Genomic DNA, 25,911 nt, shown 5'->3' with positions numbered 1-25,911 from the left:
TCAACTGCTTCTGAAACTGAAGATGGTGGAAATCCCATCAGTGTACTCACTGCACTGATGATCTCTTTCAATGACTACATTCCACCACAAATGAGCGTGTCCCTAACAGTGGCAACAATAAGAATGGACACTGCTAAAAGCCCCATGAAACTGAAAACAGGTAAAACATAAGAAACTTTGCATTAACTAAAATCTAGAAGGCAGAACAAAAAAAGAATTAGCTTAACATAAAATCTAAGAATTACTAATACTGTATTAAAAGCAGTACTTTGATTTCTACACTGAGGACCAAATAGTTCTTGGCATGTTGGTCAGTCTGCAAGCTAAGACAGAACAGTGTGAGCAAGGGATTTTTCAGATAGGAAGTCTGTGTTCTGGTTATACTGCATTCCTGTGAGAGGTCTATGAGAGGAAAAGAAGCCTATCTCCCTTCACATCCCTTCCCTACAGCTCTTCATAAGCCTGGAAAGGCTAGCAGAGAATAAATGAGGAAGCACATGTGTTCTTTAAGACCAATAAATTTGCTAAGTCCTCCTAGTTGCATATAGTCCTTCCCCAAATACTAAGATCGACTACATTTTTATCTTCCACCAGCTTGCTCTCAGATGGGTCCAGACCCAGAACTTCCTTGACCACCTCACACTATCAATTGTAGAACCTCACTTCATTTTTTATTATTCAGAAGGCTTTTTCATAGTTTTTTAACTGAAGGCTTCATATGCTTTCTAGTAGTACACAGCTGGGCCTCTGACACACATCAGAATAAAGTCTTGCAGCCAGTGGGCTTCCACAATAAGGTACTCCACTTTGGGAACCGTGGGAGTGGGGATCAGTATGAACTTTCTAGAAGTATATTGATCAAGGATCAAATAAAGGAAAACAACCTAAGTTTTGAGACAAGGTTTATTTATCATGTAGCACTTCAAGAAACCTCGAAGATCTTTCGGAACACTAAAATTCACATGCATGATCATAAACCAAGCTTTTTCCACCTGGTTTAGAGATTAAAGATAGCAAGTACTTTAAATTAATCCATGGGATTGACATGCACTCTTGGGAGTTCTTTTAAAGATCTGAAAGTTGCCCCCTACTGTAGTTAACAAGATCTGCCCCCAATTATCTTTAATAGTGTTTGGAATCAACTTCCTCCCTAGGAAAGAAATATTCCATTTATTTGGGGTAAAATGACATCTGCAGTGTATAACTAACCATACTGATGAAACAAACCAAACTTATACACATTGAACATGTGCTTTTTAATCAAGCATGCAAACGTAGGCTGACATAAGAATAAATTGATGGGTGAAGACAATAGGGAACAGCTACTGAATCAGAACAGTGTTTATGCACTGTAATTTTGAGTTGTGTCCTTGGCAGCTTTCTGGGAACTAACCCTTCCAGAATTACACAGAAGCTTCTTCTGTATAGGGGTATCACTGCAGCTGATATCCCTATACAGAAGAATACCCTAGTGGTAGGGTATTTCGAAGAATAAAACATGTTCCCCTCACCTTAGTATTCCCTATACTAATCAATTGTTTCTGGCTTTTGATGATAGGATTTTTGTTTGCCTAATCTTTTTAAGCTTTCTCTCCATTTCAACCGCATGCCTTTCTCACCCTGCTCAGTGCACCTTTTTTTTCTTGCCTGTAGTACCTAATATCTCATTCAGAACGTCACACTCTCCCAGTGAAGCCTCATACTCAGTACAATAACCTATTTCAAATGGTCTGCTAAAAATGACTTTTCTCCTACCTAAACACATCAGCCTCCACCCAACATTATTTCCACTAGCTCACATTTCTTCCCCACATTTCCTCATGTTATATTCACCTTCAAGGTTGCCACAAATTCCACATCTGTTTGGTTTTGTGTCTTTTGATCTCTTTTCAAACCTCCAAGTCTGGTAACAATCAACCTAGATTTCCATTTATTCCCTTCTTTTTATGTATCTTCCATTTGTACTCACACTGTACCCTGAATATTAAGATCAGGTCCCCAGTAGAGACTGCCAAGTCAGGCACTCCTGGCTACTACCAAAATCAAGTAAAAATAATACTTTCCACAAGTGTTGTTTAGGAAGGTGGCAGGAAAAGAAATTCAAATCATAGAATGTGCACATCTACTACGTAACAATTAATTAACTGCTTGATCAAGATCAAAACAGACAATTGTTATTTGAAAGCTTCAATTACCAGTTTATTAACTCAGGGAACTGTACTTGCTGCTAGTTTATTTGGCAGGCAGTTAACTGCAAGTGTCAACAGATGAAAAACGTTCAAACAATAAAAGTAATTATTTTATGTATTTTGAATACTATTTTACCTGAAATACTACTGTCATTAGAAAAAAGCATAAAACAAGAGGATGCAATCTTTGCAACCAACTTATTATGGTCTCAACCACATGATGAACATTTCATAATAAATCACTCAATTTCAAGCAAGTGGCTTATGAAAATCAACTATAGTCATTCCACTTGATTAAAGCGCTGTAAAACTGTTCTCCATTTTCATCTTAAACAACATCATCTCTACACAGAAAATTCACATTCTTCCTGCTTTTGTTGCACATGACAAAACAATAGAAAAGACCAGTCCTATTAGAATGGATCAATCAATAGAACATTCTTCTTTGTGACCTACAAAAAACACTCTGTCCTGTATCCTGGCACTATGGAGCTCCCAGTACAATCCCTGGAAGGAGAACAAACTCTCTGTGGCATGCTCAGTACAGTGGACGGATTTCCCCCTTCCTACCCTCTTCCAGCTGTGATAAACACCAAAGCAAAGTCATGCTGAAAAAAAAGGAAAATAAAACAAATCATAGTAGACTTCAGCATAAATAATAAATCAAAAAGCTGTTCCAGTGTTATGGCAGGCAAACCACATAGTGGTAAGGACAGCTTGTGTATTGAAAAAAATACTTAAATAATGCCACATTTTAAGGAGCAGCGTTTGGGGTTCCAGCACAGAATCTGCAACTCTCCTTTTTTATAGCTGTTGATGCAAGGTAACTTCCAAATAACCAAGGAACGCATATCTGGAATGATTTCAAGGTTCATTTTCTAGCTACATAAATACAGTCAGGTAGCACATCAAGTTTTAAAATTACGTCAAGAATTTTTGAAATGGAAGTCTTCAATGTGGTACAAAAATAAAAAGTGATTTGATCCGGTATGACATCAGTGTCCTGTGATCCCATATTTGAAGTTACAAGTAATATTTAGAGAGCTAACTGAGCATTTACAGTAAATACTGCGCATGACATCCAAATGCCTAGAAACAGTTGCAACAAGACAAGAAAGTGTGGAAAAAATACAATTTCTTCAGTGTTATTCCATGGCTAAATTTAGCTTAGAGAAGACTATCTTCCTCTAGAGTCAAAAGGAAGAGGGTGTCACCTTCAGAGCAGGAGAAGAGCATGAACCATCTCTATACAACACAGATGGTGTCAGGTATGCTGTGAAAGGACCCTGAAGTGAAGAGGGGAACATGACAGGTTCCTCCGCACAAGTATTGTCCCTTTCCCAGGCCAGGCTGGAATCTGATTGTCAGGTATGCTGTGAAAGGACCCTGAAGTGAAGAGGGGAACATGACATAGGCTCCTCCGCACAAGTATTGTCCCCTTCCCAGGCCAGGCTGGAATCTGAACATGCCAGCATGCTCTGAAAAAGGGTGAACATGTCCTGCCTCCACCTTGCTTGGTTTGGACAAGTGTTTTGGGCAGATCCACCTGACAGCATGCAAGGCTAATTACCTCTCCCCAGACCCTAATAGGAGATTTTCGCATGGTATAGAGCTCCAAATTCTGGTGTTCCCACTGGATCCAGCCACTTCTTCTCCCTCATCTTAGCAAAGCCTAAGGCAAGATTCAAGAAAAAGAGGATGTCAAAGACCTGGAGGCTAACCCAGCATTACTCTGGCAGGACAATAGTTAAAGGCTTCCAGAGCAGAAAGGGGCAGGGGAAGAGATGGGCACAGAAGGGAGGGGATGACCCTGCTGCCCTGGAACACACAACATGCTCTTGGTGATGCTTGTAGCATTAGGTGCACATTAAGCTCCCACTTGTCTTATAGAAGTTTACACATAACATGTACCAGACAGACTTTTACAGGAGGAAGAAAATAGAGCAATTTGAAAACACTGATCCAGAGGGCAGCAGAGAACGAGTAAACACCTCCAACAGCCTTTTCCCCCCACTTCTAACGCCTGCTTAAGGAGTCTGTGAAGATGAATGTGACCATCTCCATGGTTTGGGGCTGTCCCTTGTGAATACCTCTACCTTTTCACCTGCTTTCAACCAAGGTAGCTAAGACTTCTGATGCCCAGAGGTTTTTTTGGGGATTGAGGGGAGGTTTGCACCCCCAATTTCACTTAGAGTCAAGTAACAGCCCTTATAACTCACCTTTATAATAGTATTTAGCTTGATAACAACACAAAAAGGGGGTTGGGGGAACTTCAAATACTTATGTACACACATCAACATTTTACACAAGATAAGAAAAGTGAAAGCTTGGCACAATACTACCCAGAGAGTTTCTGGAACAGGCTTTGGTAGGACACACAGTGATCTCCCATGAAGAACAGACTGCACATACAGTAGATGCTAACTTTTTCATTTGGATCCAGTTGGAATCTATTTACTTTTCAAGTTTTGGTTACTGCCCACACTCATAAATAATTGTCTAGGTAATTCTTCAATTGCTTATGTGTTCTTTAGAGTTTTTGTGAGCTCTAGGAATTCTGCAAACAACCAGATGCAAGTTTCCCAAAATGTGCAAAAGTAGTAGAGGATTTGGTGCAATATTATTGTTTTATTGGAAATTAAGGGTTGTAACAACTGCCAGCTAGCAACATTATTGCTAAGAACTTCAGGTTAAAAAAAACCAAACAAAACCAAAAACACACACACAAAATCTTTGCAGGTATCTGAGAGTGAAAAGAGACAGCAGCAAATTTTTCAAAAGCTGCTTAATTTGAAAAATAAACATATGGCTGCATGCATAGAATTTGTGAATTCTGCCACACCACCTGTCATTTCCAAGTTTATAATAGCACACTACACACTTCAAGACATCAAAAACAAGGATTTTACCAACAAAACTAAACATTCTTTGACCCAATGTCTGCTTTTAATACATATATTCCAGAGATCCTGTCATCTTCCAGGTTTCCTGTAGTGCTTTCCCTCTCATTCCGGTACTGCTAATCCACATGCATCTTTGTCTGCAGTTCACCTTTCATGACCAGTACCACAAAGGTTCATCCTCTCCTTTTTCCTGTAATACTCTTTCACATCCCTCTCCCTCTTTTCCAGTATTCTATACAGAAAGGCTTTTAACTGTTATCTTCATATTAAAACCTGGACTCTAGTGCAGAGTTGAGAGCCTGCTTTCATTCACGGCAGAACCTGTCTGATCTCCTGGTATTTCCTTGATCATGCTTTTCAGTTAAACCCCAGAATGGCAAAAGCTTACATTCATGGTAAATTCCTAAATCCTTTTCTTTCTGACCTCATCTTGGCTAACAAAGTATACCAACAATCACTTGACATTACTTGAGGGCAGGATCCAAAAAATACCTTTAAATTATCCCACTGAACTTCATGAACTCAATCCAGATCATGACCAAGTCTTGGCATTCCCCTTTAAAGAAGGGGATATATTTAATACTCCATCTTTTCTGTGTCTGAAGAGCTGTATCTCACTTTGGATGCACTACCTTGCTCCTAACCCACTGTTACATCCTCTTCTGATGACACTGCTGTAAATATCATCCTGTCTCATTATTTCAATAGATAGGTCTTGAGACAAATTTCCCCTCAAAAAAAGATAAACTCTCTTACTTCATGCTTTAGTAGTCTCCCCTTTGCTGTTCATTTGCCCCGGAAAACTCCTCAACAACAGCCCAAAAGCTCACTAGATAATTCATTTCAAGCCTGTCTCTACCAGAGCACCTGTGACGTTACTTAACAGCAGCAAGACAGCTGTTATACCATAAATATTGTCTGGGAACATCAGACTATCTTAGTTTAAACCTGCACTCTCTATTTTACCATTTTTGACATGCTGTCTCGTCATTTTCATTACTATACACAGAATTCATAACACAAATTATCCCACAATTAGTTTATACATTTAGTTGGATTTTACAACGCATTTATGACCAAAGAAGACATTTAAGTCTCAGTTTCAGAAAGGAAAAATCACTGCTCAGGAAGATTAAAACTAGGTATTTTCATCATGTTTGCATCATGCACATTTCTCCTGCAAAAAGCGAGGGGTTTGAGCTAGCAGAATTTAGAAAGGAGGTCACAAAAAAACCCCAGAATGCAACAAATTAATTGATAGAGACAAACAGAGACACAGGGTTGCACAATTTACTCAAGTACATAGCAATACTCTAAATCAGAGCTAGCATCTAGATCTTACTGTCCAGGCAGCCTCTATGACAGCCAGTTATTGAATCTGCAGCTACAAACAGAATTGATGTTTTTTTTAAAACAGAGACTACAAAGAGCTGAGCCATTTAATGCAGACATCAATATTTACAGCAGAAAATAGCCTTTTAGTCTTACATAATCAACAGTTTTGAACAGAAAAGCTTAGCTAAATGGCCTTCCCCATCCTGACATTTAAAGTAGTTCTGAAAGGAAAGGTAAGTGTTGATGAGCACACTGACTGTGTATGGTATTATATTTGTATGCCAAATGATAAACTGGAAAAAATAAAGCAAACTTATATTTTACTGCCTGAACTAATGGAGACTCACAATGACCTGCACACCATTAAGAAGAGTCCTTGTACCTGAAATTTTACCAACACATTTGAACACATTTTAGAAACTGGATCTTGGACCACTAGCTATCACATTCACCTTATTCTCATACACTTTCAGGTGCAAGTTTGATTATAAACATTAATTAAATATCATAAATATTTCTGCTCAAATTTTTAAAAAATGGTTTTCAATGTATTTCTAACTTTTACCTTAAGAGCACAGAAGATGCAAGAATCACCCATACATTTGTGCGTTGTGATCTGCCGAAAACTGCGGCGAAAAATGTCCAGGTGCCAGAGAACCTGAAACAGAAAAGGGGGCACAGCCAACTTTATGAATATATAACATAAAATATTGCATAAGCTTCTGATTAAACTGCATATGCTGAATAATCCAAGAAGTCTACCAATGTCATCAGTGATCACCTTCAAAAGGGATGTCTTTTATCTAACTGCAAGTTGATATTTTCAACTTTCTTCTTTAGCTGCAACCTTCACATGCCAATTTACAGTGTGACCTTCCTCTGAATTTCTTGCCATGTGCTTTTAGATCACAGAACTCACTTCTTCATCCATGTGGCTGTGCTGGCTTAAACAGCACCTGCTCTGACTGCTCCACTGCGCTGGCACCAGGGCCGGCCACCGAGCAACTGCACCATGAAGCCGAGCAGAGCTGCCGAGGACACCCCCTGGACTGATGGGGATGAAACTCATCCCTTCTTCCAATTCTACACAGTTTTCTTGTTCCCAGCAGAAAGCCCAAGTGATGAAGAAATGGAGCACCAACAGCATATACATAAATGAGTTAGTGCAACAGAAAACAGGAGAACACTAAAATCCGTTATGCCCAACATTAACGTTACTAAGTGTCCTGACAGGCCATGATTACTAACCCTAGCCTGTTAGGGCAGTTACATCTTCCTCTCAGGAGAATTATGGTGGTAATACCAGGTGTGTGAATAGGTAGGGTCATAGCACAGGAAAGCAAGCAGGCTTTTACGTGTTCTGCTAGCAACAGTGAGAGGTGACATCTGCTCTAATAGCACCATGTTTTTTTATGCTTCAGTTTTACCACTAAACCTGTGCACTCCTGGGAAGTTATTCAAATTTGTATCTGTAAAATAGCAATAATATCCATGTCTGAGGTGTTCTACAGAGAGCTCTTTATGTATAAATGTGGTCAGCACTGCTATTTCAGCTCTAACTAACAGTAACTGGACTTTCCAGCAAACCTCAGTCACCAGCCTTCCTGAAGGCAGAAGTCTGGACTGAAAGAAGCCCTGACCTAAATCACGTCCTACCAGGTTCCGGACAGAGCAGCAAGGTCCAGGCTGACATGTGACTGGCTAAATGCTTCATTAGCACAAACAGAGGAGCCAATCTTCTTATTTTCTGATGAATTTGCCTTGATGAACTGGCTAGAAAAAAATTAGCACCCTGGCAAAAAAACCTAGTTTCAAGAAGTGATTCCAAATGGAACAATTTGTTATTTAAACCACAGTAATATGTAATATTCAGTAAACACACTTTTAAATATAATCTGTAAGTTTCCCAAAAAATTCATAATTGCTATAGCTATATTTATAGTCGAACTATCCCTGTACTTAAGGCCTGGGAGGAAACATAAGCCTTGAGAACATCTGATTACACACAAGCATTCCTGAAGAACTACTGCAGACTTTACAAAAGGACAAAAAAATTATGTTTAGGAATGAGTCCAATTTTTTTATATAATTGCCTTTGGAGTATAGCTTGAATGTTTATACAAAATTGTAAGACTGAGGAGCAACAAACATTCAAGAGCATTTCATACTAATTGTTAAAAAATTAGGATAAACCCCAGAAGTACGTATTTTAAGAAATAATTACCATCTTGCCTTTTTTGTTTAATTCAGCTCTGATTGTAAGTACTTTCAGTATCCTATCTCTCTTCAGCTTTAGAAGAAAAGGGCTTCTGTAGCAGATTAAAGACCAGGTCATATGCTTTCATCTCCACGTATGGTATGCAGCTGGTATTAGGATCTACTTAGTCCAGACCTAGGTTCACTAACTCAGTATTAGGAAGCAGCTGGTCATTACACCTTACAGCTTAATAAAAGTAATTGATACAGAACATCACTAGAAACTTCTCTTTGCCCTGTCATTCCTAACATATTAAGCCTACTGAGGGTCACAGATATATATATATGTATTATTTGCACTAGGGCTATATAGAAGCCTGAAGTTAGTTGAGAAGTTGATTGTGCCCATGGAAAAAAAACTAAAGAGAAGTCAAATCCATAGTGATACAGTCTGTTCTGCACAGACAAGTCATATGAAGGGATGGAAACTGACGTGAAGGGGTTTTAAGCCCTGCTGCCAAAATGACTGAATCTCAACCATCAGATTTTCAAAGCATCTAAATGGTGACAACACCTCTATAGCAGTGATATCACTCCACTGAATTTGGCATCAGTAAAGGTTTTCCTTCTAAATTAAAAGGCAAACACCCAGTCATTTAAACTAAGCTACACAGCAACAGCCAGAAAGAAAACTGAGCTACATAAAATGGATCTTGTATAGTTATTATCAAACCTTGACTAGTTCAACAAAAAAGTTAAGTTTACTTTTAAGGAGTATGCATTCTGCAAGCTATGCAATATCCTATTATTTTAAAACACATTACATATACTGTGTATATTTTTAGCTTTGGTTGACATTCTACAAGCTTACACAAACAAGACATTCAAGTAAATTATGACTGTGCAAATGCTATTGAATTCACTAGGAAAACCTGAAAATTCAAAAGCTGTTCAATAACTCAATCTGCTTTTCCAAATGTAGCTTTATTCTATCTAGGCCCATCAACAGTTATGTACTCGAGTTCAGCTATATTTGTTGCAAGTGCCTAGGAAAATACTGCAACAGAGGGCAAAACCAGAACCATTCTTTATTCTGTGCTCTTACCTGTAGCGCACTATTCAGGAAGCAACTGTTCTGTCCTGGTTCATTGCTGAGACCTTTACTGGGTGCTATTGAGGTGGTATTTCGTGGAGTAAACATGCCCTGTACATTGCCCCGACCCACAGAAAAGTAATTTCTTTTCCAAGACATTTTCCAGTTTCGGCTGTAGAAAATGCAGGTTTAGGCTGGCAGATTATTTGACTTGATCAGATGCTTCCCTTCAAAAAATTTGAAACTGGAACAACAGTCTTCCTTAAACTATAGTTTAAACAGTATTTATCCTTTTGCCAGGACTCAAGGAGCTTGCTTCTTTTAAATCCAGCCTGGGATGTTATTCTTCATTTGCTGCTTATGCATGCAAAAACCTCCTTTAAAAGCAGCCACATAGAACATTTGCAAAGGGATTGAATCCATGGTTGTGCAAGTTCATGTTAAGCTGCTTCTCCCTTTTCCAAATAGGCAGCAACTTTAGAGAACAAATGGCAAATCAAGGAGGTCGCAGACTCAGGACGAGAAAAACAACTTCCTCCCACAGCCCCAAAAACGCAGCTTCTGTAATCCTTCTATAATCCTCCAGAAGAACACGGGAAAAATCCAATTAGTAGGGGTGCAAAGAAACCAAAACACAACCTTGGTAGCTCGCTTTCAGTTACATGTGTCTTGGGTAATGAAAGAGACATTAGCCTCACAAGGGAAAAAGAAGTAACTCCAGAACTTGAGAGCGAAGAGCTTTAAAGAAGGAAGACGTCTCCGACACAGTTCTTCTAATTCTGCATGCGATCTTTAGAAATTTCTTCTCCCGATCCTCCTTTTGCAATCGGAATGCCCAGCCGTGCCAGAAAGCTTGAGAGAGAAAAATAATCAAAGGCTTGCGTCATTTAATTACTCTCTTGGTTTTGTGGTGTTCTGCCAAGACCAGTGTTGCCTCACCTCCCACAATACACTGAATCTTCAGAGACAAAGCAAAAAATATAAACGTTCCTCCACCCAAAAAATAAAATAATACGGAAAAGAACAGAGGATTCTGAGAAAAGCATGTAAGAACAAGGAAGTTTGGAGTACATTGGCACGGTTAAGAAGGAAACCAGATTAAAAAAATAAACCACAACACTCAAGTAAACCCCATGGCAATAATCAAACATATCCTTTACAATCCTGTAGCATTATTTTTTTTTTAGTATCTTATTCATTCAGTTACAGGAGGATCTGTGGTTCTATGAATACATGCTAGCACATTCTCCACCCTAGAACTGGGATTTTGCACCAAACGTGGAAGGCACACGTCATCCGTGACCAGGCAACCCGCTGCACTCTCCAGAAAAAGAACGGTCTCCAAACTTCCTTCATCAGAAACTATGTGTACCTCTAAGATACTACTTAATCTAGGTACATGGGATATATGATGTCTTATAAAAGGCACGGAAACTTCAGGAGAAGCCAGATCAATTATTCAACACAAAGTGCTCTTCCCACCACAAGTTCACTTTTTCCCTCATCTACAAGAATCTGGAAAAAAAGATTTAAGAAATTCCTAGAAACAGGAACTAGAAGATTCATGACAATACATTTTTTTAAAGTTCTCTCAAGTGTAGTCCACCCATTTTTACAGAAATTTGCATAGTATTTTCCAGGGACTTTCCCAATGACATCTAGAATTCTACCACTTTTGATACACATAACAACAATTGAAATTACCTATTAGGGCTAGTATGAGCAAGATGACTCTAATCCAAATGTACTTAAGTATTAATTGCAGCATGAAGTCACTACAAAATAGATATATGTAGGGTTTGTACATCAGCAAAAATTAACTGAGAGTATAATACCCTACAAAGATACCCTGGGTATCCATGAAGGCATGTTCTTCATCTTCCACACAACTATAAATTCTTCATCTCCTGTCAAAACACAGAGAACTTCCTAAATACCTCCAAATGTGTTACAGCAGCCTAACACATTCCCTTCTAGTAATATTTCATTTGTACTTCTGTTAAACTCATTCTACAAATATTAATGAAGTCTCAGCACTGCTGTAAGGCAGGCAAATATCTTCTCACAGATGAGTAGTCCTGGTTGCCAGTGTGCCATGCAAAATTTCAGACATGCTTGCAAGCCTCCAGGCACCGACCATTACCCTGCTCGTTGCACAACATTCCTGTGTGCTGAACTAATACAGGAGTCATTTCAAAGCAATTTCAGTCTCAGGCCCCTTTCTTTGCTCAACCCCTTAATGAGCCATGAGCCAACCATACTGTGTGAGCTATTTAGGGATCAATTTAGGGTCTCTGTAAAGCAACATCACTTGCAATAGGTGCAGTGGCTAAGCCTGTGTGCCACAGACAGCAGTGCTGAGTTAACAAACCAAGACAGGCAGGCTCTGTGCTGCCTCGCAAAAACCACTGAGCCAAACACTGTCTTCTTTCCAAAGCACCTACAAACAAAGAAAAATACAATCCAAAACATGCCCAAGACACAACTGAGAGCTGCACCTATTCAGTGGACTTCAAAACAAGACTCTGCTCTCAAAATGGACTGCAAAACTAACTTTTGAACAAGTTTTGAGCAAAGCTACATCAGATATGACAAAGTGAATACATTTTTTCAAGTTTATTTTTATTGTCTCGGAACAAAATTCAGGACTAGAGGTTCACAGTTCACCTGCCATTGCAGCAAGACTACTTCAAGCTGGCCAGAACCCTTACAGTAACCATGTAAGCTTAACCCCTGCACTGCATCTGCTCAGGCTTAGCAGAACTGACTTCCTACCACCATGACTGCTCACAGGAGCACGTTCAGTTTGCTCATTTGGCTACATGGCCTTTGCAAAGCTAAGAACAAGCAAATAACACTTAAGCTGGTAACCACCCAGTTAGGACAAAACCAGATCTCCAGACCACACCTTTGCACTGTGCCAACCTCTAAAAAACTTACCATGAAATACAACTCAAATAAACATTATACAAATTTTTAATAAGGAGTAAATAAAATATTAAAAATAGATAAAGAACATATAACAAAAAGAGCCAACCCAACATTCTAGATCTTCCTGCTGCTTTGTAGCAGCTTCCTTCGGGAAGGTGGGAGGGCTGCCAGCCACAGACAGGCTCAGCAGATGAGAGAGGCACAGGCATCACTGCAGCAGCAACAGCCCCAGAGCAAAGCTGGCCATGGTTCAGCACACAATTCTGGCCTGAAGAAATCAGAGTCTGTCCTTTGACAGCAGAGCACAACACTCTACAAGAAGCACTACAGAAGATGTCAAGACCCTGTTTATCCCCATATTCCCTTGCTAAATCAATCACACAGAAACTTAACATCTCAAGTTGCATCCTTTATTCTCTGACAAGGTCCCGCTATCATTGTTCATTTTTGGGGGGGAGGAGGAGGGGTGTGTGAAATGTAACACATCTCTTCCACTGCAGTCTCATGTCACCAAACATTTTAGGCTATTGCTTGAACCCCCATCCCAAGCACGTGGGTGAATTAGAACAACCCTGTTTAGGAACAAATATGCTTCCATATAAGCACTAGGCGTGGCTGAAACCACCAATTAAGTATTTATCACACTATTAAATAAAAGCAGAGGTCTGGAATTTAGTGCTTATCACTCATGTTTCTGTTCTGTGTTTTGAAAGTTTTGTCAAAGTAAATGCTTCAATGTGTGAATGTGTCTGATTTTAGAACAGACTTCTTTCCCCCAGTATCCTATCACCTATTCTGTGGTAGGGAGTAGATTAATGGTTTTGAGAGCAAATCATGCATTCACATGCTGCAACACCTCTGAAACCTAAAGAGGTGAGAAACACCTTTGAAATCAAGATCTTTTGATAACAAAAAAAGACAGACTTGTCCAAGACAATGGATGTTGTTGAAAGTTTTCACCCAGATGGCTCCTGAGTTTGACTCTTTCAGTGAAGAGACGCAAGAATAATCCCATGGCTGTTCTCAGATAGATGGAAAGTTTGTAGAAATAGAGGCTTGAGAACACACTTTCTCTATGTACTTGCAATAGTGGAAGTATTTGTGAATTTCTGCAGGGATTAAATTATGTTTACTTGCAGAAATATCAATATTACAGTCTTCATTTAGTTTAGACATCCCAAAAGATAGACAGCTTTGCAAGTCAGTTTAAATTCAATCTTGACAGTAATAAAATAAACCAGAGGGGTGGAAAAACTTCCCAATACCAAATACCCATCAGTCTGGATGAAGAAAACAGTGAAGAGGGCAGTGACCTGACAGAAGCAAAAGAACATGATTTCCTCCTCCTGAGGATGCCTCTTCTTTTTGAGATTCTTAGCCAGCCAGAAATACGAGACAGATGCATTTGCTCACCTAGACAATAAAGTGCAACTACAAAAAGGTAGATTTACATTCATCTCTGTTGCCAAGAATTTTTTCACAGTACAAATGGGACAACAGAGGGGGAAAAAATTCTGCTTTATGCATGCATTTCTCTATGCATTCTGTTGCCAAGAATTTTTTCACAGTACAAATGGGACAACAGAGGGGAAAAAAATATGCTTTATGCATGCATTTCTCAGCCTTGATGGCTCTGCTGGGAGAAAGGGGCAGGGAAAAGTCTGTAATACTTTTGCTGTCAGGCTTGCACCCATCTGCCAGTTTTCCTCTTAAATGAGCAACCTCATTACCTGGCTCTGTGCTACTTGTGCCTACTGGGTGGAACCAGGAACTGGAACTGACAGCACCTCACAGTACCACTGGTGCCCACAACAGACTCATACTGGCCTTCCTTGTTTTCCATGTGCTACTGCACAATTCTCAGTCCCTGAAGTGTTGTAAAGACAAAGCTTTGAGTACCAGAGACTGTAGGCTAACTTCTCAGAGCCTTTTTGGAAAATAGAGTTTGCTAAGGTTATGATAAATACTCTTTCAGACACCAAAGAAATCCTTCCATCTACTGGAAGCAAATTATACGAATGTCTGGCTATAAAGTGGCTGATAAAGACAATCAAAATGATCCTGGAGTGAAGACTAAAAACACGCTTTCCAAATCCATGGATGTACTTCTTCAGAAGTACTGATACAGCAAGCCTGATCAAACACTACAGGTTTCTCCAGAAGACACAGCGAGGCCATTTCTGAGAGACCACCTCAAGATAATGCAAACAAAACCAGAAAAGACTAGACAGAACAGCAAGCAAAACTAGCACAACAAACATTATTTCTGGTCACTACCACTGTATCAATACACCCTATCAACCAACAGAAGAAACTGTAGTCAAAATACTGATGGGTAAATCATCTTTTAGGAATGCATTTCCCCAGTGTGGGAATGTTGCCATTTCTATAGATAACTCAATGCTTCTACAGTCATAGGAAGAAAAAAAATGAACAATTTTATGAAGAAATAATATGTTTTTATACCAAATTTTCAAGCCAACAACCAAAAAACCATGAAACATGAAAACCAACCCACTCAACATTCCTGTTAATTCCTCAGACCAACAAAAGGCATGGAGAGAACACATTCAGCAGAAACACTCCAAAGTGAGACTCTCTAAGCTGCTGGGGTCAAGTATAGCTTTACACAGCGTGAAAACACTCTTTACAGCAAAACATTCTCCAACTTCTCATCCAAAATGCTTGTAGGTTTTATAAAACTCTGGTGGACTGCCCCTTAAAGCAGTGTAATGAAATCTTGCAAACACTTACCTAATCTGAATCATTTGATTTTAAGCCTGACAGTCAGCCAAACCTATTTAAAGAGCATCTTTCACAGTTAAGGAAAAAAACAACCAAAAAAAAAAAAGAAAAAACCAAAAAAAACCCCCAACCACCAAAACCCAGCAGAACGCCATCAGCTTTGAAATGCAGAAGATTCTCCTCCAGGGTTACAGTCTTAACAGTCTTTTCTGAAGCCCTTTCTGAAATAAGGACATCAGCTGATAAACACCTGTGTTCTGTGCTGACAACCACACAGACTTTTGTTCGGAAAAGTATGTCACTTATCCTATACAGCTATTGAGACAGTAAGGTAGCTGTGCCCAGACTTTCATAAAACAGTTAAGAAGACTCAAAATATCTAGCTGCCTCCCAAATAATGAGAGGAGCTATTAAAACCCATTTGGTAAGGAGCTCCAGTACAACATGACAATTATTCAAAGGCAATTTATAATTAAAAATAAATTAAAAGTCCAAATACAACTCTCAATACCTAAAGCCAGCATTACAGTCTTTTCTGATCAACAATGACTTAACCTGTAAGATGATTTACAAGTTTCTAGAGTAAAGCATATCTTCTTAAAGACAGCAATTGATGAAAGCACAATATAAAATAAAGGAGTAATACAGGGCTTCTGTTCAAAGACAAACAACAAGGGAGTGGAGGGCAGACCTAAAGATGCAACTGCCACATTATTTACTTTCTGTGGGACTTATTGCCAAAACACATTTTGCTCCCCAGATAATGGTTCTACTGACAGAAAAAACATTATATTAATAACCATGGATCTCATGCATCTTGGTACTTTCAGCACATGAATTTGCCGTGGAGGTTACAGGGAATGAAGGCAGACAAGCCCACTGGTTTTTATTGCCAGCTGGGGGCTATGTACAAATCACCAACAGGGTGGGACTTCTGAGGAACACATCTTGAGCTGTTTTATTTTCCAGCATCAGTCTCATGACATGGTTATGACAATGGGAAGATGCCATCAGCTCACATCCTAGGCAGCAGACCTAGAACTTAATGTTGCAACTTACTTTATAAGTTTTTTGACCAATCACACAAAGTAAAAGTATACTGACAGTTGTTCCATCCAATCACTATAAGCACACGTACCTTTGGTTAAAACAACGCTTGCTTATTTTGAATACAATACCTGTTTGTAAGCCTTAAAACACAATGGACAGAGCTCCATTATTAAGCTTAGAACTTCCTAATATCTTGCTAGATATACTTTTCTGCACCTCAGGGAGTTATTCTAGCCAAGTGTTAATACACAGACCATTGTTCTATTTGTCCTTTCTTTTCTACATCTTACATAATTTTTCTGCTGAACTATCTTATGGCTACTGCTTAGCTCTAATCACAGTTCTGCTGTCTCTGAGGCCTGACTTTTGCAGCTTTCCCAAAACCCTCTGATTTTATGAATTCCCACAATTTTACTTCCAAAATCCTTTGGAAGCAGCAGCCAGCTCTATGCTACACAACCCTGTTGTATCAGCAACTTTTCTCTGACACTTGGAGAGGCAAGGAATATATATAAAATTAAGAAAGTCTGCCCAGTCCTAAGTAAACTCAAACTCTTTCAAAACCATCTGCATTCCTTTCAAATCTACCCTGCACAGTTGTTCAACTCTAAGACCGCTGTACATGATAATAAAAGCCTACATTTTAACTCACTTGGATTTCCAAAGTGCTTATCCTCAAGTTTTCTATTACTTTCTATATGAAATATACGTTTATTCTCCCAAGCTTATATTTAAAGAAACACTCTACCTCACCCCAGGCTGGTGCTGGAAATTTCTCAAGAAAGAAGGGTAGAGTGAAACCAGCTTTTCATCCCACTCTACATGGAACTTGTGGAATTTGGATAAATGGAAAAACACAGCAGCTTCAAATGTTATGCAATTGCTCAAAAGTAGTTAAATATCACTAATCAATCACATGTAACACAGGAAAACATGACAAACAGGCAGCTGTCAGCCCTCTGGTGAAATGGAAGTTTCTGGTTTGACGCAAGCAAGAGCTCAGCCAGGCTCTTGCTACCAGTTACTCTCTTCCCAAATCTTTACCTCGACTTTCCAGAGCAGAGCTTCAAGATTCATTTAGTATTTGATTCAGTCTCCAGATATAAACATTTTGATTGCAAAATTCTGTATTTTACAGCCATCAGCTATTGCCAAATGCTTTCAAGGCCCATTTTCATATGGCACTTTATTAACAAACTATCTCATCTCCCTTCACAGCTAACACCACTGATCCAGAAAAAAAAAGGGATTTGTACTCTGGCTTGTGAATCGCAGGCTAACAGTAACTTAAGAGCCCTAAAAGATTTCAGAAGTAGTCTTCAGCAGTATTCAACAACATATGGCTTAATGACTGGTAGCTTTTAAAATCCTACAATCCTGCTGCCATTCTTTTCCCGACCTTGCAGATTTTCACTGCTGAACAGAAAAATTCTTCCTCATCTGTAACTGCTACCTTGTTATAACTCTGAGTTCTCCCATCAATCTTCACACCCCTTTCTCTTCGCTTAAAACAGAAGTCAGTAGCAATCAACTCCCAAACCATACGCTGTTCACATTACAGCACCACAAACCCCTCTATTTCATTAAACTCTCTTATAAACCAATGATTTCTGATACTTTTGAATGTGGAAATACACACACATCCATACAGAATAACAACCACACAAGAATCATTTTTTGCAGGAAAACAGGCAAACAGAAGAAGTCCGTCCCCATTAGTACTTTTGATTTCAAAGGAAACACAACAAAGATTAAGCAAAGGCAGCAACACACTGAGAGTAGCAACAAACTGAGATCAAACAGATGGACGGCGTTTGGGTGGAAAAACAGGTTGATGTTTTTGATGTGCTAAGAATCTCAAAGTCAAATACTGCAATGCACTGTTCTTTCCTGGTAGTGCTCAAGGGGAAAGATGACATCCAGGGCAGAAATCAGTTTCCTCAACACATGCACATAATGGACCTTTTGATAACACTGGCTAGTGAAAACTTCCACAGAGGTGGGCAGACAATTCCCACCTCCCTTGTGATCAACAGCTGGGGCCAGATAATGTATTTGTTAGTACCATAAAAGCATTTATTTCTTCCTTCTTTGCTCTGGACAGTATTTGGTATTAAAATAATAATTCTAGATGAAAGTATTAGTTCATTGTAGTTTGTGTTTTATCTATACCACGATTATCATGTACCAAGACAGATTGTAACTCTCAGGTTCTTGACAGACTAATAGCACACCAAGGTGCAAAATTAAAGCAGTACAGGAGAACTCACAAAAACAGAGTAAAGGCAGAGTGAGCAGCAGTTTATGATGCCTTTGCTGAGTCCCAGTATTAAATGCTTACATCATTTTTTTCCTGTTTTGCTAAAACTGACAAGCAGAAGGAGCACTGCTGCACTGCAGAACATTATATAGATTCATACTTCACATAAAAATATAAAGCAAATGCTCTCAGCATGCACAACATGCTGATTATTCCTCTTTTTTAAGCAATCATCTGTGCTGTATAGCTATAAATAACATTTCAGCAGAATCACGAGTGTGCACACACATGCACAAGCTGAGTTTAAGATCATTACTATGTAGTTTTAGAGGAATAAGTATAACTAATAAGAACAGGGAAACTCATTTTTTATTCATTTGGCTCTGTATTGAGAAGCATTTGCTGTGAAACTCACTGAAGGCTACAAAACTTGAGCAGGAAAAACACTTGCACACACCACAAGAAAAAGCTTACTTAATCAGAACATCCCATATCCAACAGCAGCTAATAGCATATGGAAGAATAAAACAAGCAGGTTGGGGGAAACATGCTATGACACCTAACACCTCACCAACAACTACCCATGCTTGGAACAGACAAGCATGGGTAGTGGAACTACACAACTAGGAGGCCAGCAGACGAAAACTTCTGATCAATGCATTTAGGGAAAGATTGTCCCTGCAAGCTGATGGGCTGGGTCCTGTCCTTTTCTGAGTATGAAGCAAATAGACATAGCCATACCTCAAGGCTTTTCAACCCAAACTAGCAAATAGTGTTTATAATATGCTGCCATGGCCTCCCTGCAGCTCCTGCAGCCCACAACTAGACCAGCCAACAGCCATGGGCACACTGTGCTTCTCCCCAGCTGCAGACTCAGTCCATCACAGACCTTAAAAAGTAAAGAGCCATTTTGCAGGGTTCTGTGAGTTTTGAGAAAAAAGAGGATAATAACTTAATGCACAACAATCCTGAATTCACAGTTAAATATCAAATATAGGCAAAGTCATGAAATCGTTCTTACAAACACAGCAAAGGAACCCTTGTGTAAGAGGATGTTGAGCTACGTCCATTACTTGACATTTTACTTTCATTGAGAAGCCCCTTACAAACAGATAAATTGCTTGAATTCTTCTGGTATAAAACATCTTCTAAAGATAGTAAAAAAAAAGCCTTAAAGTCAAGTTTAACAGATCTCACAATGTGAAAGAATAGATGGCTAAAACAGGCAAAGGATACTTTCTTTGTCAAACATTTCAGAAACTCAAACACTAGAGAATATGCCTAGTACACAAAAATGAAAGCTTCATGTGTGCAGACTGTTGTACAAATACGTTTTCTGAAATATGTATCTTTTATTTTATGTTAGAACTAATAATAAGGTGAAGCCATGAGATTGCATATGAACTTCCACAAAAATCTGGCCTCACTGAATTCAAAATACAAATACAATTTTTAAATTATGATTCAAAAGACTTGGTTCTCTAAGTCTTAACAGACATCACCGTAAGAAACTAATTACATGCTGACTTAAACTTATAAACTTTCCAAGATTTTAAAATATTAAAATCTGTAAGTAATGTGCTGGGGAAGAAAAACCCAAACAAACTACTGTTCATTTTATAAGATGCAGAAACAATGACACAATTTCCTTCTATCAAAACCAAGCTTATGGAGATGATGCTATTGTTTTCATTCAGAAAGGTTGTTTTATCTTCACTAGAAAAGTACTGTGAAACTACCAAATGCAAAAGGGATTATTTTGTGTCCTGCTGTGGCCTGGAGAGATCCACAAAGCATGAAAGAGACTCTTGTTAAGCACAAGCAGGCTCTGTCCTAATGGGTCATAGAAGCAGAAGCTGTGCAAATGCAGTATAATACAAGCTGAACAGATCAGTTGGGTGTTGGGGTAAGAAAAAGAAGAATGATGTCAACAGCTTTGATTTTTTTTTTTCTCTGCCTGGCAATGAAATGGCCCAACTGAGTGACACCAGAAGCTCCCTACAAAAAACCCACCAAAAAACCCCAAACCCATCCAAACAAAAAACCCAAATCCCCCTACCTCCACAAAAAAACCAAAACATCTCCCAGACAGAAAAAAACCCAAGCCCCAGGAAGCACTCAAGAGGAAGTATATACCCTGAAAGGGGCCTTTCCAAATTATTTGTGTGTTGCTCATGGGCAGAAAAAGATCATGAAGAGACAGGTCACAAAAGCTCTTTTCTTAGCAACTGAAGAAACCTGTTAAAGATAAAATAAAAACAATTCTGAAGGTGCCCAGGAAAGTTATAATACATTTAACCAACTAGTACATGTGGAAAGGAAAACACCTCTAATGAAACTCCATGCTGTTATTTTAAAACAGACTGACAAGGAGCAAATTTTAGGATATGTACACATGCTTTCATACACAAAAAGGAGGCCTGTCCTGACAGGACTGCAAAGTACCCAGCCAACAACAAATATTAAAGCCACTAATTTCAACACTGAAAGAGTACCTAGAAAAAACTGCAGTCTAGCTCAACATCAGACAATAAGATATCAACCTGCATGGTAAAAAAAAGTACGCTTTTAGAGATTCAGTTTAATTCCTTTCAGCAGTAATTCAACTTTTTCAATGCTTCTGTGGGTCTGAGCTCCACAAACAAAAAAAAAAAGCAGCTACTTCTGTTACTCTCCCAAATCTGATCTTGCATTGGCTGAAATCACTTGTGAAACTAAACACAACCCACATACCCTTTAAATAGGGACTCCCAGGAGTGCTGCAATGTTAAGCGCAAAGGATTAAGCAGCTTCTGGCTTAGTCCAGCACAGAACACATGAAATTTAGAAAGCACAGCTTCCTAAACTTCTGTCTTCTATTCTGTGTACTCGGTTCATCCTTCTTCTTCTGCCACAGAGAAAGAATGCCCAGCCTACAATGATGTGTGCCACTCCCTAAGCAAAGTACCTCGGGGAACAGCACTGGAGCACAGAGAAGCTTTGGGGAAAGGTCTCAGGCAAGAGACAACAGCAGCTTTAGGGGTTCTTCCACTCCATCACACACAGTAGGAAACAGGAAAGTAACTGGGTCTCAGGATGATAACATTTATGTAAGCATTTGGTTTCTGGCTTCTAATTATGGGTGCCATACTTTAAAGTGCGGCTATGCCATGTAACACCCCTGGGGCAGGGGTAGTCCCTGTCCTGCCCTCGTGGGGAGGTACCAATGCTGTTCAAAGATGAAAGCTCCAGGGATTGTGTGGTATGGCTGTCTTAGCACAAAATTGCCAGTAAGACATTTGGGGCCATTCAGTGACTGACAGGCTGGGCAAGTGAGACATAGTTGGTAACAGGAAACTTGCACACAAGCCTATTTCCATTTTGTCTTCCCCAGATTTTTAATTTTTTTTCTTTTTAAAAAAGTAACATTTCTATTACTATTTAAATAAAATATAGCTTTTCTGATGTTAAAATACTTTCAGTCTTTGGGGAACTCACCAGAGCAGAAGGGTTAGGCACATCCATCACAAAAACTGTGGAGGACTCCATACCCTGCCATGGCAATCTAAAATGGTCCCTAAGGCTTGCTTCCTCCTGCAGGCTCCCGTACAGGTTATACACCCACCACTCCCTACACTGGGATCCCCTAGAGCTGGTCACAGGACAGAATCTTCACCTTCCAGTTGCAAAGCAGTCACATGTTGCCCACACCTTCTCTTGCCAAATCCTGTTAGTGCAAGACCAGCTGATATTGCTCCAGGCTCGCTTCTACAAGCATTGTAAGGCTGTACAATAGAACTTGTTTTCCCCAGAATTCCCCAGACAATATGCTGGCAAACATAAGAAGCTGCTGAAGAGATGCAACTGTTGCGTTAGCAACTTGAGGCAGAAAAAAACTCAGATCCAGAACAGCAGCAAGGCAATAAAAGGACAAAATCAAACACTGTCCTGTTTTAAAGTCCTCTCCCCCCAGAATAACTGGGCTTCAAGGAACAATCACCAGACATCTCAGAAAGCAACATCTGTAACAGCTATCCTTATCAAGAAGGGTGAACACACCACAATGGTATTTTCAGTTATTACACCATGACTTTTTTTGAGAAATCATTTACAAAATTCTCCTTCAATACTAGACAAAAGCATTCAGACACACTGTTACTATAATCATTATTCATTGCTTAACCAGCGTTACAAGTCTTATATAGCACTTCCTTACACACACACCTGTAAAGGAAACAGGAAAAAATAAGAATTTTTTATCCAGATTAAGAGTCTATGCATCCTTCCTCTGTGATTAAAAAAAATAAATCATGCACACATGTGCGTGCACACGTGCAAGTAAGTGGATGATCTGGAAAAATCTTACATTTCTCATCCATCAGAACTGAGCTCACTCCATTTAAAGTTAAACTGTTCTGAGCTTGAGTGAAAAGGTACAGTATTAGAGGCATTTTCTTTGCTAGACTGAAATAAAGTTTCTCCAGCTTTTCAGCATTCTCATTTTTTCCCAGTACACCTAAGTTCTCCAATTCCAATAGACTCTGGCAACCCAGGTACTCAGCAATTTAGCTCAGCAATAGCCTCTTGTGAAATCATGTACATGAGATGCTCCAGAGAAAGTCTGTATAAATATGTATGGCATTACACATCATTTAAAAAGACTATTAATATGACTGTAATCTGGTCTCACATCTTAATCTGTGTCAACTTCTAGGAGAAGCATCAAGGGAATAATATCAGTTGGAACATGGTGGAGTTGAAAAACTGTCATACGAAAAAACATTTTCCAAATGCATTTGTTTATTTTGCTTCTTAATTATGTTTATGTCTACTCAAAGGGGCAGTATGAGCATTAGTATTTCTCTAACACATTGCTTTAACTCTACCCAACCATTCCCCCTTCCCATGGTAAATCAGTCTCCCTGCACTCCCTTCTAAGGGCCCTCAAGTCTAGCATAATATTGACTTCCACGTTTCTAAGTGCATTATTAAATCCTGCCCCAAGTTTATGGTCCCAGTCTTCAACCAGCCATTAGTTACATTATAAAGCAAGTGCTTCTGTTTTCTCTCCCTCAGAGAAGATGGAAACGTACCAAAAACATCTAAAAATCTATCTGGTTATCCTCCAAATCACTCCTTTCCTGCCAAGCACACAGAGAAGCTCAGCAGCAAAGCAGCAGGTGTGCCAAAACCATTGTTCAACCTGACAGCCACCACAGTCTGCTTCCTTCACTCCACAGGCTGTTTGTCATGTTTCTCTGGCCTTAAACAGAGAACTCTTTAACCTGGAATCATCCTGTTTGGGTTTTTAAGATACCTAAAACTCTTGAGACCACTGTCATAACCTACAGACATAACTCCGTCATAAATTAACAACTTCAGAAAACACAAACTTCTGTATATCCACTGCAACACTTCTCCATCAAAAAACTCCAAGAGGTTTCTGAACTGTCAGTCATAATAATAGTAATAAAAAAGCCTATGGCTTCTCTAACTCCCATGAAATACAGTGTTCTAGAAAGAGGATGTATAATCTCAGACAACCTCTGAGAGGAACCTTATTAAATTAACCAAATGAAGCCAAAATCTTGGGGCCACCATAGCAGAGTGAAGAGGGCACTTCTCCCTCCACATGAGTACTCTGGGGCAGGCAGTTCACACTTAGGCTCACAGAAGCATATTCAGCTCACAAAATTAGCACATTTGGAGAGATAGCAAGGGGGGAGGAGGGGGTTTGCTTTATGTCCTACTATGTTAGTGACCTGAATCAGCTTATCAAGAAGTCATAGTTAGGGCAAGGACACTGGGACTTCATCTTCCAGGTACGGATCAGTTGAATCCTGCCTCTGAAGACTATAATCAATGTCTTTGTTTTCTAAGGAATGTCTTCTCAGGCAGCCTAAACAGACAAGAATTACAATCTGGAATGCATTAGAACAGGCAGAATGTTTATTATACTGAATGTCAAGTATTGGAACTGATACACAGATTATTCCCCTTTCCTTCACCCTCTGTGATGACAAAGTCTAGATCAGGATTTATAATTTTGTGGAATTAGAACTTCTGCTTAGTGTCACCAAATATATCAAAATAGTGTGAGGGGTTTTGTTTCTTTTTTTTCAAATCTAGAAATTTAAACAAATACATACTTTTTGCTAAGCTGAACTGCAAAAAGTATGAAACAGTAGTGACAGACTTCAAACAATCACAAAACTATTACTATTTTTGGAAACAAGACGCTTAATAGAAGGCGGGGGATCAGGAAAACATAAAGCAAGTTGACTTTTATAAATCAGCACATTAAAATAATATAAAAGCTCTGCATGTGTTTAGTACCTCATTTCATTATCAATTTTCTTACACAGGATCCAAGAAGGAGAGGGAAGGAAAACCACATCTAACTTATCAAAAAAGCAGTCTGGAGCACTTCTGACTGAGTAATTCTTATACCGTAAAATAAGTGGGATGGGAAATGAACTGCCAACATCCTTTCCAGCTGTAACAATTGATATGGTGAGAAGAGATTCTGACACGTTTTATCTTCAAATTTATCATGGATACTATTAGACAGAAAAAGTTATGGTATGGTAGAGCAGAGGCAGCTTATGTCTTAGAAAGTACCCTTCACAGAGGCAGAACATCATAAACAAAGTGCATACATATGAAACACCATTAGCTAGCAGGACTGGAACTCTGAAAAGCAAACTATTAACTAACTGAAGCAGTATTCTTTCTTTGTATCTTAGAAACAAAAGCCAGCCACATTGAAAAGCAGAATTTTCTATCTTTCAGTACCATATGTAGGAGAGAATTCCTATGACAACCTGAATTCAATCAAAACAGTCACATCACAGTGGAGGTGATGTTGAATTAAAAATCAGAAAGACCTACCTTCAGAAGCTGCTTTCTATTTATTGTGTGAACTCCACACTGGTATCACAACAGAAGCTGGAGAACAGAATGAGTTAGGAAAACTGAGGACTCCCTGTGAGAGTAACTGCTCTGATTAATACTTGCACTGAAAAATTATTTAAGGGAGGAGGAAAGAGCTAGAATAGCATGGGAGGGGATAACCTGCTGTTCAAACAATAGGAAGCTGTTAAAACAAAAAAACAAGGGCCTCCCTAAGCACAGGAAAGTCTCATTCAAAAAGCATTGCCCCCACTGCCACCTACCAGGCAGGCAGCTCTGACAACAGAGATAAGGCCAGAGGCCCAGCCCTGCTCACAG

General features: G+C 39.2%; 1 protein-coding gene across 11 annotated transcripts in view; it reads right to left on the bottom strand.

Moving 5' to 3' along the window:
• USP54 (ubiquitin specific peptidase 54) overlaps positions 1–25,911 on the bottom strand; it is a 93,693-nt gene that overhangs the window by 36,601 nt on the left and 31,181 nt on the right. For 8 of the 11 annotated variants that reach the window (XR_005629627.1, XM_039727332.1, XM_039727331.1 and 5 more), the window contains 2 exons: positions 9,729–10,568; positions 6,993–7,085 (listed from right to left, as the gene is read on the bottom strand). Coding sequence is in view for 10 of the 11 variants with exons in the window: in XM_039727332.1 (XP_039583266.1) it covers positions 6,993–7,085; positions 9,729–9,875 (240 nt within the window). In the remaining variant the exon portion in view is untranslated. Of the gene's footprint in view, positions 1–3,759; positions 3,862–6,992; positions 7,086–9,728; positions 10,569–25,572; positions 25,681–25,911 lie in introns of those variants that run through there. The other 3 variants (XM_039727333.1, XM_039727336.1, XM_039727335.1) reach the window with 3 other exon arrangements.

The sequence above is a fragment of the Passer montanus genome, unplaced genomic scaffold (assembly GCF_014805655.1).
Source record: "Passer montanus isolate IOZ18808 unplaced genomic scaffold, ASM1480565v1 scaffold61, whole genome shotgun sequence".
Lineage (NCBI taxonomy): Eukaryota > Metazoa > Chordata > Aves > Passeriformes > Passeridae > Passer > Passer montanus.
The sequence above is the reverse complement of the archived record's forward strand: the minus strand, read 5'-3'. Positions and strand labels throughout refer to the sequence as shown.